This window comes from Mandrillus leucophaeus, unplaced genomic scaffold (assembly GCF_000951045.1).
Source record: "Mandrillus leucophaeus isolate KB7577 unplaced genomic scaffold, Mleu.le_1.0 Scaffold268, whole genome shotgun sequence".
In the NCBI taxonomy this organism is placed as follows: Eukaryota; Metazoa; Chordata; class Mammalia; order Primates; family Cercopithecidae; genus Mandrillus; species Mandrillus leucophaeus.
In genome coordinates, this window is record NW_012102787.1 from 1,522,772 (window position 1) to 1,543,430 (window position 20,659).

At 45.7% G+C, this 20,659-nt stretch overlaps 2 protein-coding genes across 2 annotated transcripts in view; one reads left to right on the top strand and one right to left on the bottom strand.

Annotated features, from left to right (window-relative positions):
- Positions 1–7,749, top strand: part of LYRM2 (LYR motif containing 2) — a 38,606-nt gene extending 30,857 nt beyond the window's left edge. Inside the window, exon 4 of the transcript XR_001006520.1 lies at positions 6,262–7,749. The gene's annotated coding sequence lies outside the window, so the exon portion shown is untranslated. The remainder of the gene's footprint in view (positions 1–6,261) is intronic.
- The window catches only part of ANKRD6 (ankyrin repeat domain 6), a 70,977-nt gene that overhangs the window by 24,602 nt on the left and 25,716 nt on the right, over positions 1–20,659 (bottom strand). Inside the window, exons 3-5 of the mRNA XM_011984426.1 lie at positions 13,346–13,444; positions 6,244–6,342; positions 3,289–3,387 (exon numbers count right to left, since the gene is read on the bottom strand). Coding sequence (XP_011839816.1) covers positions 3,289–3,387; positions 6,244–6,342; positions 13,346–13,444 — 297 coding nt within the window. The remainder of the gene's footprint in view (positions 1–3,288; positions 3,388–6,243; positions 6,343–13,345; positions 13,445–20,659) is intronic.

The following is a 20,659-nucleotide window of genomic DNA, read 5'->3' on the forward strand; positions in this document are numbered from 1 at the left end:
GACAAAAGTGAAACTCTTGTCTCAAAAAAAAAAAAAAAAAAAAGAAAAAAAGAAAAAAGAAAAGAAAAAAGGTGATTACACACTATCAACTCCTGTTCCAGACAACGTGCATTTTGAAGAAATGGGCAGCCACCCACCTCCTGAGCAGTAAGTGAGGCACTACCGGCGATATTACTGTACGTAGCTTGCTGCTCTCCCTCAAGCTCTTGATCCATGAAGGAACCATGAAAAACATGAACCAGGAAACAACAGCACAAAGCTGCATGCGGTGCCAAGGGAGAGCTGCAGAAGCAGCCCGGCGGGTCTTCGGGGAGGGAGGGGGCCTGGGGCCAGGTTGGAGGTCTACAGGCAGGAATGAGAAGCAGGCCAAGGAAGTGCCCACTCTGAGGGCACAGGAGGCGCTCTAGGGGAAAGGAGCCAGGAGGAGCTCCAGAGGTGGGCTGGGAGAGGCTTATAGACAGTTTCGGGCAGGAGCTTTATGGGAAGGTCGCTGAGCAGGGGAAGACCAGGATGAAAGGAGGGACTAGACTTGAACCTGCCAATCTGCTTGAGGCTTCTGAAATGATCCAGGGAATGCTTAAGAATGAGCATGGAAAGAGGAACAGGTGTGAGACTTGAAGATGTCCTAAGATGTGATGAGGGACTGGAGAGGGGAGATGGATGAAAATGAGGAAGGCATGGCTTGCTTAACTATGCTCTCTAATAAACCAACCGAAAGGTAGTGAGAGCCAGGAGATTTCACCGGAGGGCAAAGCCACTGAGGTGGGTTCTCTTGCTCCCACAGAGATTATATTCACAAAGGAGTTTCAGGCTATCATTTCTATTTCCTGCAGCATGCAAGGTCTGGAGAAGTCACTTCATTGACGGGGTATATTTCTATAGGTTGATTTGCCTGGCATTGCTGTTGAAGATCTTGTATGTAGATGTGTGTGTGTCATAAACTAGAGATACTATGGTTTCAGATTTGACTTGACCATGAAATTGTGTGTGTGTATAATGTGTGTACATATATATACACACAAACACACACACACAGACATATATATAGTGTGTATGTGTGTGTATTAGGGAGGGTACTTACTGCTGCCCATGGTCCCCAGGCTACTGCCACCCAGAACCCCATTCTAGCTCACCTGATTCATTATCCCACCACTATTAGCTGAAGGGGCCACCCTGTGATGTGGCAGTGTATTCTGGGAAATTCTCAGGCCCCTTTAAACCCCTGCTACAGACCCAACCTGGCCATCCAGAGCTCTTCCTCTGCTCAGCGACCTTCCCATAAAGCTCCTGCCCGAAACTGTCTATAAGCCTCTCCCAGCCCACCTCTGGAGCTCCTCCTGGCTCCTCTCCCCTAGAGCGCCTTTTATGACCCTTCTTACCTCAACTGCAAATATCTCCAGAGTACTGACAATGCTTATTTTTGAAATAAAATATATCTCTTGGTACGGGCACGGTGGCTCATGCCTGTAATCCCAGCACTTTGGGAGGCCGAGGCAAGCTGATCATGAGGTCAGGAGTTCGAGACCAGCCTGGCCAACGTGGTGAAAACCTGTCTCTACTAAAAATACAAAAATTAGCTGGGCGTGGTGACACATGCCTATAATCCCAGCTACTCAAGAGGCTGAGGCAGGAGAATCACTTGAACTCAGGCTCAGGAAGCAGAGGTTGCAATAAGCCGAGACTGCGCCATTGCACTCCAGCCTGGGTGACAGAGTGAGATTTTTGTCTCAAAAACAAAAAAAAAAGAAAGAAAAAGTCTCTTCTCCCAATTGTAAGAGAAATAATAGGTTCATTTTGGAAAATTTGGGAAAGGAACAAAAATTAAAATCAATCTTAGCCTCAATTCCCAGAGACAACCACTGTTAATACTCTGATGATATCCTTCTGTGCTTAAATTTTTAAATCCACAAATTTATATTAAGCACTGGGACATGTACTATATATGATCTTATAACTCTTTGTCATGTTCTTTAACAATGGAAAGCATTATCTTCAAAACTATGATTTTAATATTAATTATATTTCACTGTATGAATGAACCACAATTCTAAGTCTCCCTCCCCATATTTAAAAAATATAACTACTGCTATCATGAACATCTTTGTCGGTAAAATTTTACTGGTTTTATTGCTTTTTATTTTCCATATTTCATTTCAATAGCAGGTTTTATTACCTTTTTAGGATGGAGTCCAAGAAGGGTAGGTATCGAGTAAAAAGGACCTTTTTTTTTTTTTGAGACAGAGTCTCACTCTGTCACCCAAACTGGAGTACAGTGGCACAATCTCAGCTCACTGCAACCTCCACCTACCAGGTTCAAGTGATTCTTGTGTCTCAGCCTCCCAAGTAGCTGGGATGACAGGCATGTACCACCACACCCAGCTAATTTTTTGTATTATTAATAGAAACGGGGTTTTACCACGTTGGCCAGGCTGGTCTTGAATGCCTGATCTCAAGTGATCCGCCTGCCTCAGCCTCCTAAAAGTTTGGGATTACAGGTATAAGCCATTGCACCTGGCCAAAAAAGGACCTCTCCCTGCCCCCACCCTCCCTGCGACAGTCTCTCACTCTGTGCCCAGGCTGGAGTGCAGTGGTGCGATCTCGGCTCACTGTAACCTCCACCTCCTGGGTTCAAGCGATTCTCCTGCCTCAGCCTCCCAAGTGGCTGGGACTACAGACATGAGCCACCATTCCCGGATAAGTGTTGCATTTTTATTAGAGATGGGGTTTCACCATGTTGGCCAGGCTGGTCTCAAACTCTTGATCTCAGGTGATCCACCCAAAGTGCTGTGATTACAGGCATGAACCACCATGCTCGGCCAAAAAAGGACCATTTTTAAGGCTCCTGATTTGTTTTGGCAAATTGTCTCCCAAAGATGGCTGCTCATATCACACTTTCCAAGCAGCATCTAGGGGAGCCCACTTTACTAATTTTGAGTATTAGCATTTTAAAGTTCTTTTGCTGGTATTTTTTAATGCCAACACCATTGCTGTATTTTTTGAATACAAAAAAAATATGGGACAGTAATCGCATGTAGATTCCCAGCAGCCGTCAGGGGACTCTCACATGAGCAGGGTTTTGGTGCTGTTGGTGGGCTTGCTCCTGGCCTGGAATATCAATCAGCTTCTAGCCTTTTCTGTAAATGAAACTTCTGGGTGGAATGGACCTTCAGGTTCCTCGTGCCCCTTTGGGCTCTCACTCTTCTCACTGGAAGAAGGCTCTCACAGGGGGAGAAACCCACAGCTATCCTCACCTGTGAATAAGGCATTCTAGCACCTGCCAGGCCTCACCTTGTTCTTGGCAAGCACGTTGGCTCCTGCTTTAACAAGCAGCTTGGCTGACTGGCTGAAACCATGCCAGGATGCTTCATGCAAGGCTGTATTCCCATCCTAAGGAAGACACACAGGTGGGAAAGGCACATTACCCAAGACCTAATTCTTCTCATTATGATCAATACATCACAGTGGATTTTTACGGAACACAAGAGGGACTTTCTCAATTGGACTTTTTCATCTGAGCCACAGACTACAGATGATGATTTGAATGGTCAGTTTCTCCATTATCCCAGAAATTATACATAAGAACCATTCTAGATGCACAGAAGAGAAATGAATCCATGACAAACCATGGATGATTGTTTATAAAGCATTAGGGGTTAAGTCTCTCTAGTAATCCCAGTTGAGAAAGGCTCCAGGCCCCATCTACAGCTCTCGTTTAACAGAAAGCATCATCAGGATGGCACGCCATCTATTTCTTCCCGCCTCTACCACCCTTAGAGTCTGCTCTGCTCCTGGCATCAGAGAGAACCCTGCAAAGGTCAGGCAAAGGAAGAGCTCAGCTTCATAAGATGCAGGGGCCTGATAGATTGCCCAATCTTTTTTCACTGAAACTTAATCTCACCCACCTTAATTCAAAAGCCTCAGGGCCCCAAACAAATAATGCACAGGGACTGAGGAAACAGTGATTTGGAAATAAACAAGTATCCTCAATGTGTGGCTTTGATTTTTTGAGACAGTCTCGTTCTGTCACCTAGAGTGGAGTGCAGTGGTGCGATCTCGGCTCACTGCCACCTCTGCCTCTGGAGTTCAAGTGATTCTCCTGCCTTAGCCTCCCAAGTAGCTGGAATTACAGGCATGCACCACTAAGCCTTGCTAATTTTTATATTTTCTAGTAGAGACAGGGTTTTACCATGTTGGCTAGGCTGGTCTTGAACTCCTGACCTCAAGTGATCCACTTGGCTTCCCACAGTGCTGGGATTACAGGTGTGAGCCACTGCGCCTGGCCTAATGTGTGCCTTTTACATAAAAATCATTTAATGGACATAGCTCATATTTGCTTAGCTTACTATTTTAAACAAATATCATTAAGTGCAATGAATTGAGTGGGGTGGGGGCAGGAAGACAGGAGTTCCAGGGAGGGAGGAGCCTGGAGAGGGAAAGGTGCAGGGCAATCAGCAGGGCTCAGCGCAGGTGCATTCTCCAATTACATCCAGGCTCTGGCTTCAGCTTTAACTCAACCACATCCATGCCCCTGGAAATAGCTAAAAATAAAGGCCTAACACAGGTGACATCCACAAGGGAAAGTCTAGGGTCTCAAAGGCCAGGGGATAGGGTGGTTGCTGGGAACTGTATTGGCGATGTGTGGACTGACTGGATTGGCAGTGGGACTGACTGTAGAAGGAGGAAGCCAAAGGAAAAGGGGACGCAGGGGAAAGGGGGGATGCAGGGGACAGGGGGCACAGGGTATGGGGCTTCTGGGTGCTGGCAATGAGTTGATTCACGAGCTGGGTGTTCACACAGGTGTGTTCTGCTAGTGAAATTCAACAAGCTGCACACTTATTTGTCCACTTTTCTGTATGTATATTATACTTTAATGAAAAGTTATTTTTAAAAAGTAAAGCAGAGTTCTTCCCAGCATGGCCTCTTAAAACAAAAAAAAAAGGTAAGCAGAGGCTGAATTGCACTTAATTGTGAAGTTTTGTGTTTTAAGATTGTTGGAAAATTTAAAAACATTAGGTTAATATGTAAGAAGTCATTAGGATTCCTTAAAGAATCAATTTTGCTTTTTTTTTTTTTTTTTGAGACGGAGTTTCCCTCTTGTTGCCCAAGCTGGAGTGCAATGGCGCGATCTTGGTTCACTGCAACCTCTGCCTCCTGGATTCGTTCTCCTGCCTCAGCCTCCCAATTAGCTGGGTTTACAGGTGTGTGCCGCCACGCCTGGCTAATTTTTTGTATTTTTAGTAGAAACGGGGTTTCACCATGTTAGCCAGGCTGTTCTCGAACTCCTGACCTCAGGTGATCTGCCTGCCTTGGCCTCCCAAAGTGCTGGGATTACAGGCGTGAGTCACTGCGTCTGGCCAATTTTGCTATCGATCTTATTTATTTATTTAGAGACAAGGTCTCACTCTGTCGTCCAGGCTGGAATGCAGTAACGTGATCATGGCTCACTGCAGTTTCAACTTCCTGGGCTCAGCAATCCTCCCATCTCAGCTTCCTGAGTAGCTGGGACTACAGGTGTGCACTACCACGCCTTGCTAATATATATATTTTTAATTTTCAAATTATTTGTGGAGACAGTGGTTATGTTGACTAGGCTAGTCTTGAAGTCCTGGCCTCAAGCAATCCTCCCACCTTAGCCTCCTAAAGTGCTGGGATTACAGCCATGAGCCACTGCGTTTGGCCCAATTGAGCTTACTTTTTTTCCTGCAATACAGTTTAAAGAAATTAACTTGCTCACTTATTTAAGAAAGTAAAGAGAAAGTCTGGGGGTACATCCCTTGCCCCCACCCCCACCCAGGCCTACACAGGTCCTTATTTCTATATTTTTTTCTTTACCATTTAAGATTTATGTGGTTGTCACTGATGCCATAGAACAAGGAAAAAGATTTTTAAAAAATACAATTGGCAGCTGGGCACAGTAGCTCATGCCAGCACTTTGGGAGGACGAGGTGGGAGGAGCGCTTGAGCCCAGAAGTTCCAGGTGAAGTGAGCTATGATCATGCCATTGCACTCCAGTCTGGGCAACAGAGTGAGACCCTCTCTCAAAAAAAAAAAAAAAAATTACAATTGGCTGGGATACTGTTTCAAAGGAATTTTGGGCCGATTTAATCATGTTAAATCATAAGTGGTAAGACAGGAATTATAATATCTTGAGGACTCAAAAGTTTCCAGAGTGGGCTCCTCTAGCTCCCTCGAGCCACTAGCTTCCCTCGCCTTGAGGAGTAAGCAAGCTCAGTGCCCACTCACCTTGTCTTGTCTGTCCAGGGCACACCCCTCGTGGATGAGTGCCGCGATGATCTCTGTGTTCCCGACCACTGTGGCCCGGTGCAAGGCGGTCTGGTCCCCCTGCAAAATGACACAAAGGCAGGAACAGCAGTCAACTCCCCTGCACGCCCTGCTTGCACTACTCACTTGACACTTGGACACAAGGGCCCCTCCCATCCCCACACAGAGCAGAGTGGTTATTCGCAGAAGGGCTTGGTTACCGCAGGCAAGGCGGGCTTTGTGGTCTTGTTAGTAGACAACGCATACTGGCAGAGCAGTCTGGTTCATAAACTAAGAGGGAGACCTTAAGCCAACAGCAAGAATAGCCCTCGGCCACAAAGCCAACCTCAGAATGAGGGTCAGGCTCTCTCCTGCCATCCAGGGGACATGACTATCACAGGTGTGAAGAGTGGGTGTGAGGGCAGGTGTGTGCTATGCAATTAAAGCAGCAATGCTTGCCGAGTTCCCAGTTTGCAGGGGGACCACTGCCAGTTAGCAGCACTCATGATTTGATGACAGGCGAGTCATTTGTTCATTGACTTGTACTAGTCAAGAGCAATGCAGGGGTTTGCCCTATTTCATCTGAGGACTCCAGGGCCTGCAGCTATCACTGCATGTTTCTAAGAAGCCTCTTCAGAGATTTCATGACAACATCCTCACTGATTTATGCTGCACTCTGAGCCCTTTTCTCTGTGATCAGATTCCTGGGATTGCCGGCCGTTGTTCTCCTTTAGGCACCAAAGGGAACTTGACTCTTCCTAATTGCAGTTGAGTGAAGGATGAAACACTCTCAGAGGTAAGTAGGTCAAGACTGTAACAGGAGAGCTCTGAAGTCTCTAAGAGCACCCTTTATCTCTGACAGGTCCTCAGGAAGCTAAGTTGAGGTAAACCAAGCTAAGCCTGTGGTCCAGCCTTGAAAGGGAGGATGGGTGGGCAGTGAGGAAATGCTCTGGTGGAAAGCAATGAGCACGACACAAGGGGTCAGTAGGCCTGGGCTGTGCACAGCTTGCTAGAAGCCTGTCACCCTGCTGGACCTCAGGTGTGTCACCCTGGATGATCCCCAGGGTCCCTCCATTCCCTTCTTGGATACTATGATTTGGCTGGTCAGAGTTTTGTGAAGTTTCCTGGCAGAGCACCAGAGGGGCAAAGGAAACATTCTGGGGCGTCCCTGGTGCTTGGCCCAACAGAGGACAGAGGTCATCATAAGATAAAACAGATTTTTAAAAAGAAGGATGCACTGCTACCTATTAACAACCTTAACGAAATACTGATTTTACTTATTAAACTCCCCGGATCTATAACAAACGACAATGCACACTAAAAACATGTAATCTGTAACAAAGTTCTAAAGATAGACGGTGGTGATGGCTGCACAACAATGTGAGTGTAATTAATGCCACTGAACCGTATACGTAAATATGTTCAGATGGTAAATTTAATGCTATGTATATTTTATCGCAATAAAAAAATCCTAGTTAAAACTCAAAATTGCTTTCTTAAAATTAAAAAAGTCTCCCTTTAAAAATCCTTGAGACGATTTTTCTTTTAACTTTTCTTTTTATACTTTTTAATATTTTCCAGCTTTTTATATTTAACACAGATAACTTTTAGCATCAGGAAAAACCACCACTTATTAGAAGTCTGAGCAGAAACAATATCCCAGTAACAGGACTGTCCCTGTCACACACTCTTCCCACTGTTCATTTGCGGAAGGTAAGGAATTTCTGCAGTGAGGGGGTCAGGACACCGAGGACAGGTCACAGTCCTCAGCACTGCCACCACCGACCCTCACCCTTCAGCATCCTAAACTATTATTCCCGTTATCAGTTAGGCTCAGGCTGGTCTTCTTCTCATCCACCTTCCCAGGCCCTTTATTCAAAGAGAACCCTTGCTGTGGTTAAAAGAAGAATGTGGCCGCTGGGTCAGTGGCTGCAGGAGGTAGGCTGTGCCATTTGTGCTATCTACCTGAGACCTATTACAAATAGTTCTAGACAAGGAAACTAGTAATCATACGAGATACTGCCCAAGTCTCAACTTGTTGTTTTTGTTTTGAGACAGAGTCTTACCCTGTCGCCCAGGCTGGAGTGCAGTGGCGCCATCTTGGCTCACTGCAACCTCTGCCTCCCAGGTTCAAGCAATTCTTCTGCCTCAGCCTCCAGAGTAGCTGGGATTACAGACACTTGCCACATGCCTAATTTTTTTTGTATTTTTAGTAGAGATGAGGTTTCACCATGTTGGCCAGGCTGGACTTGAACTCCTGGCCTCAAGTGATCTGCCCACCTCGGCCTCCCAGTGTTGGGATTATAGGCGTGAACCACTGTACTGTGCCTGGCCCCAAGTCTCAACTTTTTAAAATTTCCATAAGATTTCCAAGACTTCCCATTTCCCTATCAGAATGGTGATGGAGTTTCCCAAAATAGGCCTCTGGTGCGATTGATGATCACTGACCTGCTGAGAAAGACGGTGCGCTTCTTAGCAAGAACCATGCGATTGCAGCTCACGCTTTCAGGGTAGTACTGACTTGGTTAGATTTCCACTTCTTACAGGCTTTTAAATATAACCACAAACTACCTACACTCTAGTGCTCTTTGGACCATTACAAACAACCTTTTTCCAGGACAAAACTTACCACTCTGTATTTTTTATAAAGTGTGAGCAACAAGCCCTGAGCATATGAGTCATGTTAGCCACTCTTGCTATACAAATTACTTCATGAAGGGCCTTCACGGGATGATAGGGCACAGTCTAACCTAAGCCGTGGTTTAGGTCAAATGTTTTTATCATGTTTCACAAGCTGCCCTCTAAATTATGAGTTGAGGCATCTTTGGAGCCAGAATGGCACCGAAGTATTTATTACTTGCTTTCATCATCAATCTACTCTATTTGCTGTCTTTGAGAAAATTTTCCTTTGTGAAACTCTAGCTCAATGTAAGCAACTCAATCTAACTTTCAGTTCAGACCTTAGGAGGAAATTTCCAGACTAGCAAGACTCAAGGAGATCTAATGACTTGTGTGAGGTTGCGGAGAGAACACAAATTGTACTAAGCTGCTGGCACAGGTCCTGCACACCCCTTCCTCTGGGGGACCTTTTGGCTGTCCTGCCTGTCTCCAGGCCATAGCTCCCCATCCCGCTGTCCTCTCAGACAGAGACCTCACTGAGAGCCCAGGTCAGATAAACACTGCTGTCAGGCCAGGCTCGGACTCTTCCTACCCAAAGTGGCTGTCCTTGGCCAGACTGCTACTGTGCTGACACTAGCTGGAATGGTTCTGGAGGACTGAGCAATAGCTTTCTCAGGCTTTGAAAAACCCGGCCTTCTCAAGTCACCAAGATGAGAATTAAAGGCTCTGAGGTGAGGGACATGAAACATGTAAACAATGGTTGCCTCAGGTTATCGTCTGGGATCTATTCTTCCTTAGAATACAACACAAACAATTTAGCACCTTGAGGCCCTCAGTGGAAACAGGGTCAGTTACCTACAAATGGACTCTTTCCTCCTATAACATTAAAATTTACCATTGAAACATTTCCTCCTTGAAGTGACACAGAGAAGAACAAGATGTGGCCTCAACACTTACAAGTGGCTACTTTGACATAATTCTTACTTGTATATGACACCTAAGTCAATCATGAAATTCTGAAATGCTGGGAAAAGGTAGAGCACTCTCAACAGTGTTTACTGAATTATCTATTCGGTGAACATTCATTCATTTTGAGACAGGGTCTCACTCTGTCACCTATGCTAGAGTGCAGTGGCATGATCTCAGCTTACTGCAACCTCCACCTCCCAGGCTCAATCAATCTTCCCACTTCAGCCTCCTGAGCAGCTGGGACCACAGGCATTTGCCACCATGCCCAGCTAATTTTTTTATTTTTGGTAGAGATAGAGTTTTGCCATGTTGCCCAGGCTGGTCTCCAACTCCTGGGTTCAAGCGATCCTTCCTCCATAGCCACCCAAAGCACTGGGATTACAGGTGTGAGCCACCAGGCCTGGCCTGAATATTTATTGACTCCCTCCTGTGTGCCAAGTCTAATTCTCTCATTTTATTGATGTCTAATTCTCTCATTTTATTGATAAACCTAGGATAGCATGCTTGGACCAGAAATCAAATTGTCGAGGCTCTTTGCACTCACCCCAAGCTGCTTCCATCCTGTGAAGTCATTAACCTTAAGACAAGCCCCAGAAAAGGTCAGATGCATCTGTGGGGTTGGGACTGTCTCTTTCATAAAGTAAAGCATAGCCACTAGAGCTGCCCCAAAAGCATTTGTTGAATGATTAACTACAAGAAGCAGAAGGAAAGACGCTGTAGCTGGAAACCTGAAGGGCCTGCAGCCTTGCAGTTTGGCACGTTGATTTGGAACACGTTGACCTATTTGCAAAGTATGTGAACTGCCAGCTCTCAGTTTTTCTGAGACAGTGTTTCTCACTTTGGGATTTTAAGAGCTTTGGTGCCTATAAGGTCTAAATCCTTGTTTTGAAATACTGTTATTTTTCTTTCCTACATGGTGAAAAAGAGTGAGTGTAGTGTTGGCATATTCCAAAGGCCATGCTCATGGAGGAAATTCTCATCATGCAAGGGTGCAGTGTGCCCCTCTTCAGGAGGAATCACCCCCATGTGGCATATGCAGACATACTGCAAGGAAGCTCAAGACAGGTTAGGTGTGTAAAGCAAGTTGCTGACCTCTTTTTCTCTTTCTGATCTTCTAGGGTCCTTCCTAACCTTCCCTCTGTGGTTTTTCTTATTTTTATCTTCTTTCATGGCTTTCACTGCGGTCACAGCATCCTGGACTATTTCTGAGGCGGGGGCTACGTGATTGCTCATTGACCAATCAGAGATGGCATCAGCGCTCCAATGAGAGTTGACAGGATTGGCGGGAAGCAAGAGAGAATTTGCTCCTGGAGTTGCATAATATAAAGAACTGGTTTCCACAGGTTGAAATTCATAATAATCCCACTCCAGGTCACTGGAGGTCATTCTTCAACTAATTCTTAGTCCTTACCATGCCATAAAGATCGGTATCTGTAGAATATGAAGTTAGGAGTAAATTCTTCATATCATTAACATTCTGTTTCTACCCACCATCCAAGACAGGTAACTTCTGAGATTTTTTTCAAATAACTGATCTCCTAGATTCTTTAAAGGACACACATCAAGAGTTTTCTTCCTTGGGTTCTTGCATGTATTTCAAGGCTGGCCATCAACAGCATGGTAAATATACAGAGAACAGGCATGGATCATATGATGGTAAATACATTTCTTCAGAACTAGTGAAGGTCAATTCTACCTTCTCCACTCCCAACTGTTTCTTGTTGTTGTACTTTTGTTTTAATTTATCTGGGAGAAGCAATATATGCATTGTCTGTCTAGGACAAGGAAAAGATGCAAGAAAATAACTTCAATAAATAAAAGGGGATCTTTCTGTCTAAAAGTAGAGCTGGCTTTTCTTCTGCTGACACGTCTCACTTTGGCTACCTAAAAAAATTCTTGCCTGTTTCACTTCCTACCTTGCCTGGTATAAACAGCAGCAGTTCTAGGAAATTAGCAAGGGCTTTGCTGCATGAGAATACAGTGATACTTAGAGACCACGATGTGAGGTAGGGGTATCAGGTTGGAATGGGTTAGCACGCCTGACATTTTGGCCTTGCCACTGTGGCAAGAAAAGCCTTTAATTATGCGAAGAGAAGACCAAATGCATCCCAACACGTTTGCACCAGTAAAAACTCAGTGCCCCACCTTTTCTATGGTCAAAATCTTTTCTCTCTCCTTGTATTTTTGCTCCTGTCATCTAAGGTATGATATAGTTGAGAATGTTATGATGACCACAGTGCAGGAAAATAAAAAAAGTATTATGACCCAAGGTAGAAATCAACAGCTTAAAGCTAAATCAGCATTTTTTGAAAATAACATCCTTGATGACCCAACAAGTTCCAGATATAACCAGAGATTTATGAAAGACACTGGATGGCCTTCTGCCCATGCATATTTAGTTATTTCTTTGCAAATACTGTTCTTACTGTGTGTTTGCCAAGTTTTATGACATTATACATAGACCCAAAGAAGACTAGAAGCACTTTAGTAAACCACACTGTAGCACAGCTGAAGGTTTGAAATTTGAATCACACTCTTATAACTACAGTTATTAAAGGTGAATTTGGAAGAGGTTATAAGTGCAAACACTCCAAGATTCTGTGTTCCCCACAAAAGTTCTTATTTCTTAGAGTTCTACTACATGAATTAGTGTTGCAACCATTTCTAAAAATAGTTTTCAACTGTATTATCAAAGGGCCTTTTCCTAATAGCTGTTGGAGGACAATTTATATGGTCCTTTCTTAGAGAACCGCCTTCTCCAAAGACCCAAGAGGACAGCCCACTCTACTGTGTGACTCCATCCTAGCCACCGCTGACTCACGCAGGATTGGCCACTTGATGTCAGAGGAGCCAATCAGAGTCCATCTCTAGATAATCTGAATGAATAGACTCAGAGCTGAGTTGGCTGATGGCCATGTCTCAATAATAGCATGGTGCCAGAGTAAACTCTTTCTGGAGGCCTCCTTTTTCTTAGATTCTATGAGATCTGTGTTTTCCCCCAGCTCCCCATCTTGAATAGACCATTTTTCCATGTCATATTCACTGACCAAGAGAAATTAAGATGAGAAAAAAATAAAGTTTTTAACCCCCATTTTTCCTTCAATAAATTTGGTCATTGACACACATTTCCAGCAGGTCTTGCCCATACTCACTGATGTGCGTGTGTGCGTCTCTTTATGCTGAGACAGGACACAGGCAAAAATCCCCTTTGAGGCATTTTGTACATTGACAGGAAGTGATCACTTGAATAATAGACAGGAAGTGAACCACGATAGGAGAACTACCCCACACTCCCAAACTCTAACTTGCTACTGAGAATGGGCCTCAGAGCAGGTCTTCAAGAGGAAGTTCTCACCACCACAGAGACCAAGATGCAGCTAAAACGTGCTGGGAGAGCATCTATTGCCCTCCCATCTCACAGCTTATACTTTGTGGATTTCTAGCCAGACAAGCTCCCCTGCCAACTCAACCCAATAGAATGATGGTTTCTACTCACATCATCCTGGACATCGAGGTCGCAGCCAGCCTTCAGCAAGATCTGGACCACAGGAAGATGGCCCTTATTGGCAGCAAGATGCAGGGGAGTCCGGCCATGCTGTGAATGCAAAGTGAGTAATGATTTCAGAACAAGTCATCAAAGCTACTCCCTTGGGAGACAGAGGGCCTAGAGCAAGGTTTGCATGGGGGCTTTTGGATGACCACTCCCTCCTGCCCCTTTGGATTGGCAGGAGATTCTTATGGGTTAACCAAAATTCAAGTTTGTCTCAGTTAACATTGGCTATTGTCATTGTAATCAATGAACACGATATGCTCAAAATGTGAAGATTTCCTTTAGTGCATTATTTCTACTCTCTACTCATCAGACTATCAAGTAGCAAAATGAGGGGTTTTGTGCCTTCTCTTAATTTCTCACTGGTGCTAATACTGAGGAATGATGAAGTGGCCATGATGAATCTGGGCAAGAGGCGGGAGAACAGCAAGATGTCATGGTCATCAGCTCCAGAAGAGTCCAGTTAGTAACACCTGAAAATTAAAACTGTTGATTGAACTGATTAGGAAAGGTTCTTCCTCTTTTTTTTTTTTTTCTTTTGAGACACAGTCTGACTCTAGCCCAGACTGCAGTGCGGTGACACCATCTCGGCTCACCACAAACTCTGCTTCCCAGGCTCAAGTGATTTTTCCTGCCTCAGCCTCCCAAGTAGCTGGAATTACAGGCACACGCCACTATCACCTAGCTAATTTTTATATTTCGAGTAGACAGGGTTTCACCATGTTGGCCAGGCTGGTCTTGAACTCCTGACCTCAAATGATCCACCCGCTTTGGCCTCCCAAAGTTCTGGGATTACAGGCATGAGCCACCATGACTGGCCGGTTCTTCCTCTTTTTAAAAACAAATTCTACTCTGGGTGTGGTAGCTCACACCTGTAATCCCAGCATTTTGGGAGGCTGAAGTGGGAGGATCACTTGATGCCAGGAGTCTGAGACCAACCTGGGCAACACAGTGAGACTCCATCTCTATAAAAAATTTTTCTTTTTTTAAAATTAGCTGGGCATAGTGGCATGTGCTTATAGTCCCGGCTACCTAGGAGGCTGAGGTGGGAGGATCACCTGAGCCCAAGAGGTTGGGGCTGCAGTGAGTTGTGACTGTACCACTGTACTTCAGCCTGGGCAACAGAGCAAGACCCTGCCTTAAAAAACAAACAAACAAAAACACTAAACTAAAATTATTAAGTATTTCAACCACTAAAAAATGTAAGTAATATTCTAAACTTCACATAGCCACCAACTATTTCAGGAAAAAAGATAAATCATTGACATTCTTTGTGAACAACTCCCAGGTCTCATTTCTCTTCCATTCCCAGAGGTAACCACTCTCTCAGATTTGGTATTCATCATTCCTTTGCTTTTCATTATATCGTTTACTACATGTTTGTAGCCACAGACAATATATATAAACATTGTGCTGCTTGTTTCAAACCTTACATAAATAGGTTTTTTTTTCTTTGAGACAGGGTCTCACTCTGCTGCTCAGGCTGGAATGTAGTGGCATGATCATGGCTCAGAGCAGCTTCAGCCTCTTGGCTCAAGAGATCCTCCCACCTCAGTGTCCCAAGTACCTGGGACCACAGGCATGCGTCACCATGCTCAGCCAATTTTTTTCTATTTTTTGTAGAGATGGGGTTTCGCCATGTTGCTTAGGCTGGTCTTGAACTCCTGGGCTCAAGTGATCTGCCCACCTCGGCCTCCCGAAGTACTGAGATTGAAGTCATTAGCCACTTCAATCTCACTGTGCCTGGCCTAGTTTTCAACTACACAATATAAATTGGCATTTTTTTTATTTTTGTCTAACCTTATATTTTTGAGATTTTTTTTCACATTGTTCATGTAGTTCTGCTTCACTTATTAATTATTTATTCATCCCCCTCCTGATGGGCACCCAGGCTATTGCCAGGAGGTTGCAGAACACATTAGTATGTGCACCTGAGTAGGCTTCTTAGCCCTGTTGCTGGGTCATAGAGAAGACCATTCGTTTCAACTGCCCTAAGCATGTCGGCTCCCAAGGTGCCACATCAAGGGTGACATCCAGAAGAAATAACACTTTTTGATGCGAATCAGCTTCTCTCTAGAGAACTGCCCTGCCAAACTCCCAATTCTTCCAATTCTAAAGCAAACATGTTTCCTTTGCTTTCCCCTACAAGTTTTACTGTGAAGAAACATTCAAACATCATTGAACCATGGCCCCATCCATGCTGAAGCACACCCCTAAGGTCTTCCCAAAGGCCTTTATTGATACTCTAGCAGGATACACATTTATGATTTGAAGAAAGCACTAGTTTGCCACAGGTAATGAGCCATGAGCCATGGAGGAAAACAGAGGTAACAAACAATAAGGGATCTTAATTTCTCCCCATGAAATGTGACCAAAGCACTAGAATGATTCAGGAAAGAGGTCAGAGCTTACTTTAATCACTCCCCAAAAAAAGTGGGCTATAAAAAGCTTTCGTAAAAAGGCAGCGTCTGAGATGAAGAGTGACCTTTCTCTGGTGGTGACTGTGCTCAGCCGTGTGCTCCCCATCTCAATTCTTCCAATGAAATCATAGCTGATCAGATAGAGTGGCATGACCAGGTTCCACTGGCTGGGCCTGGTCCTCAGTTCCATCTGTCGCCACATATCCTTGTCAAGGACTTCCTGACATTGAGTAAAGTGCCCTTCACAAAGTTTCCTAAGACATTCTGAAACAAAGGGGGGTTCATCCCATGAGGACAGAGAGGTGTGTGCTATGAGAGAGGTGACAGCATGGTGGGACACAAGTGCTTCTGGGCAGCTGGAAAATACAGACCAGCATGAAGAAAAGCTGCCTGGGGAGGCTGGAAAGGGGCCAACAGACCCAGGAGTACTTTAAAAATTGAGATGGCGTCTTGCTTTGTTATCCAGGCTGGAGTGCAGTGGCATGATCTTGGCTCACTGCAACTGCCGCCTTCTAGGTTCAAGCAATCCTCTCGCCTCAGCCTCCCAAGTGGCTGGGACTACAGGTGCGTGCCCCACGCCCAGCTAATTTTTGTATTTTTAGTAGAGACGGGTTTCACCATGTTGGCCAGGCTGGTCTTGAACTCCTGACCTCAAGTGATCCTCCTGCCTCAGCCTCCCAAAGTGCTGGGATTACAGGTGTGAGCCACGTGCCTGGCAAGGGGTTCTTTTTTGTGTCTCAAGAGATCCTCCTGCCGTGCTTGGGATCCCAGATGCCCAAGTACCTCCTGGTACTCTGACCATGGAATTCCCAGCTCCCAGAACCATGAGGAGAAAATGTCTGTTGTTTAAACTACTTATTCTATGTTACCTTGTTAGAGAAGCCCAAAAGGACAAAGACGGGTTCAAAGATCACTTCTGGAAGGGCACTTTAGAAACTCTAAATTACAAACAGGATAGGCCTAGATTGGAGACACCTTTTTAATCCAAAGTCAACAAAGAACCACCAGTGGAGACATGAAAGGCCAGAGGCATCAGGGCTTAGTTTGAATCCCAGCTCTGACCAATAACTCCTGTGTCATTTGGTGCTTAATCCCCTAAACTAAGCCTGTTTTCTCATCTGTAAAACAGGAATAACCTCCGCTGCCCACTCCACAGGCTTGAAATAAGGACGAGGTAACATCCACCATCCAGCATGGGTTTCCTTTCCCTCCAGCTGTCCTTAGCCCCCAACCCAGAGTACACCCCAACCGTTCCCTCTCCTCTTCGACACCCCACACCTTTGCCTTCGCAAAGACCAGTGAGATATTTCCAAAGTCAAATGGATCTGGGTGAAGAGTTGGATCTCTTCCAGAGAGATGGAAGAGTTGGGTCCAGGTTCCCATCAGCCAGTCCTGGCCCGCTTGTCCACTTCCATTTTTGAAATGTAAACTGTGGTTCCCAGTCTCTGCGTCTCTTCTTGGAAGGGCGTTCTTCACTGACAACACCGTTCTCCAAACTGTGACTTCCCTGATTCTCCAGCAATGCTCCTGGCCTCCCACAGCACTCAGGCTTCCTGTCAGCAAGGTGGTGTGACATCCTGAGAGCTTCAGGAGCTGAGCTACAACAATGGCACAGGAGTTTTTCTGAGGAGGGGCTGTGTTCCCTGCTCATGCTTGGCTCCTTTTCTGGCCTCTGGTTAAAGTACAGCAATAGCAAAGGCAGTAATAGGTTTCCTATAGAAGCTGAAGCTGTCTCCTTGGTCCCCGGGGCTTTCCTAGCACAAGACCTACACTCTTAAACACACACCACCTGCCAAAGGAGAAAAACAAGAAAGCAGCAGACATGTACTTGGTTTTCCAGAACATTCTGTAGTAAATAGCAACAAAAATAGAGCCCTTTGGAGAAGAGGTTGCCCCTATCCAGCACACAGGAATGCCCCCAGGCATGTCTGACTAATGGGAAAGGCTGGAACCCCTCTAAGGGTAAGGGAGCAAATAAAAATTGATCCTTAGAGGCAGCTTTGAATGACTTAGACTTAACGATGCAACTGCTCTCATTTCCATTTCCGTGCCCCTAGGACTGGCCGCTGGAAGAAATGGGAACAGGAAAAAAGGCCATGTATTATGAATGACAAGAAGTTTGGGCCAGGCAAGGTCGTTCACGCCTGTAATCCCAGCACTTTTGGGAGGCCAAGGCGGGTGGACCACTTGAGCCCAGGAGTTCTATAGCCTGGGCAACATGGCAAAACCCCATCTCTACCAAAAATACAAAAATTAGCTGAGCATCGTTTTGTGGGCCTGTAGTCCCAGCTACTCAGGAGGCTGAGGAAGGTGGATGGATTGAGCCCGGGAAATCAAGGCTGCAGTGAGCTGCGATTGCACCATTGACTTCAGTCTGGGCGACAGAATAAGACCCTCTCTCTGGGAAAAGAAAAAGGGGAAAAAAAGGGAAGAATTTTTAAAGCATCAATTTGCCCTGAGTCCTACCCCAGTTATCCTGAGTCCTACCCCAGTTATCCTCAAAGATCAGTTTGGCTTAACTCAACCTAGGCCCTGGTGAGCCCAGCAAGACCAATAATCGAGCAGAGCAAGAGACAGCAGCGGCCAGAATTTATTGAACGCTTGGGTCCATTTATTGTGTAGAAGGCACTATGTTAAGAATTTTACACATATTCGCTAATTCTATCCTCCCAGTTATCCTATGAGGTGGACACTATTATCGAGCCCATTTTATAGATAAGGAAACTGAGGCATGGCAGATTCTGTCACTTGTTCTAAGTTATACAGCAGGTAAATGGAGTCTGGATTCACCCCTTAAGCCATCTGAGCCCAGCTGCCTGCTTTCTCCACCACTCTGTGCGCTGCACTGGTTGTGTTGGGGGTGAGGGTAAGAGCAAAATACTTCCCTGGCAGAGCAGGGGCTTCATGTCTCACCCCTAGGAAGCTCCCAAGTTCTTGGGTGTTTTACCTTAGGCCAGCCACTAACCTCTGGGGTTTGTTTAAAAATAACCTGATTTTTTTAGAATCTCAAGGACAATGAGAGATGTTTTCTATTTTCTCTGCATATGGCTCTCCTGGGGAGGTTGGTCTGTTGTCCTCTCTCTCTATTGGTGAGTAAGCCTCTCCCTCCAGAGTCTCTGATCAACTCGCTGTGGTGAGGCCCAGGCAGTTTTTATACAACCTCCCCAGGTGACTCTAATGTGTGACCTGGTTGAGAACCACAGGATGGGATGAGAAGGGGCCAGGATAAACCCTCCCTGGACAGCTGCAGGTCCTTAGGCTAAACCTGCCCTTCAGGCCTGCTCCAGCAAGGGTCATACCTCTTTCACATTCTTGTTGATGCTCTCGTCAGCCTATCAATATAAAACACCTAAAATACTACCTTGCCGCAACCTACAGCTTCCCAGATCTTCAGAGTATATAAGCAATGTAATGACATTACTAAAAATATGGAAAAGAATATCCTCTATAATTCCACAACCCAGTACAACTATTATCATTTTTATGCAGTCGTTTTCAGTGCATCTCCAGGTGTGGTTGGAGGTTACGAACCACTGCCTTCAACCCTTTAAAGGTGCTGTTCCTCCAAGGGGCCTTGGTATCAGGCTGGGCCATCTGAGGCAGGCAGGGGTGAGAAGAGGCAGTATCCACCCCGACTTCCTGCATCTCCCTCTGATCCAATCAGGAAGAGGCACAGACTCAGGGCCTCGCTTCCAGGGAACCGAATCAAAGGGTCTTGAGATATTGCGAAGCAACAACCACAAAAACGTGTCCCCACTGTCAACACCACTGAGGCACTGGCCCGGGATGGTGATTTGTTCAGGCAAGCTGAGCCCTGTGGATCTAACTCCGGCATAACTGCTGCATGGGAACATCAGAGTGACTCCGATTCCAGCAGGCAAGCCATAAATTACATGGAACAAGTGATCACAATGATGCCCAGAATGAAACGGTCCCTGCTATTCACTCTGAAGAGACCAACTCCCACTTGGGAGTGGGAACCTTCCAGGAGGAGGATTCCCGTTAAGATAATGATCTCCCACCAGTGAGGATGACAAGGGAGCCCAGCCAAAGGTAATTGGCTTAAAAGAAACCCTGAAAGGAAGTGGAGGTGTTTTCGTTCCCAGCAGGTGTCAGACTGGCGTTCAGCCTCCTTCCTGGACTCTCCCGGTAGACCAAGGCGTTAGGTTAGAAATCCCTATCTAGGAGGGGCCAGGACCCTTGGAGGGAGGCAAAACAGGGCCATTTGAGAACTACAACCTACAGAAACAAGCCAGTCAACTGCCCCTGCCACTGACTGCATGGGGCCTGGGAGCCAAGGGCCATGACCCTGGTCCATCATCACTCCAGCCAGGAGGCAGGTTGGGTCCCAGCTCCTCGCTCCTGCTTCAGTATCTTGGACCCTACTTACTAAAGGGCAGGACTTTCAGACCAATAGTACCTGTCCCAGGAATGACAAGTCTAACAGAGTAGGCCTGGACAAGGCCTGGCCCGATAGAATGCACCTGAAAAGTGAGAAGGAAAGTTGTGGTGCTTAGCCATTCCTGGAACACCATTTTTTTTTTGAGACAGAGTCTCACTCTGTCTTACTCAGACTGGAGTGCAGTGGCACAATCTCAGCTCACTGTAGCCTCCGCCTCCTGGATTCAAGCAATTCTCCTGCCTTAGCTGGGAGGCAGCTGGGACTACAGGTGTGCACCACCACACCCAGCTAATTTTGTATTTTTAGTCGAGATGGTGTTTCACCATGTTGGCCAGGCTAGTCTTGAACTCCTGACCTCAGGTGATCCACCCGCCTCAGCCTCCCAAAATGCTGGAATTACAGGCGTGAGCCACCGTGCTTGGTCTCAATGATATTCTT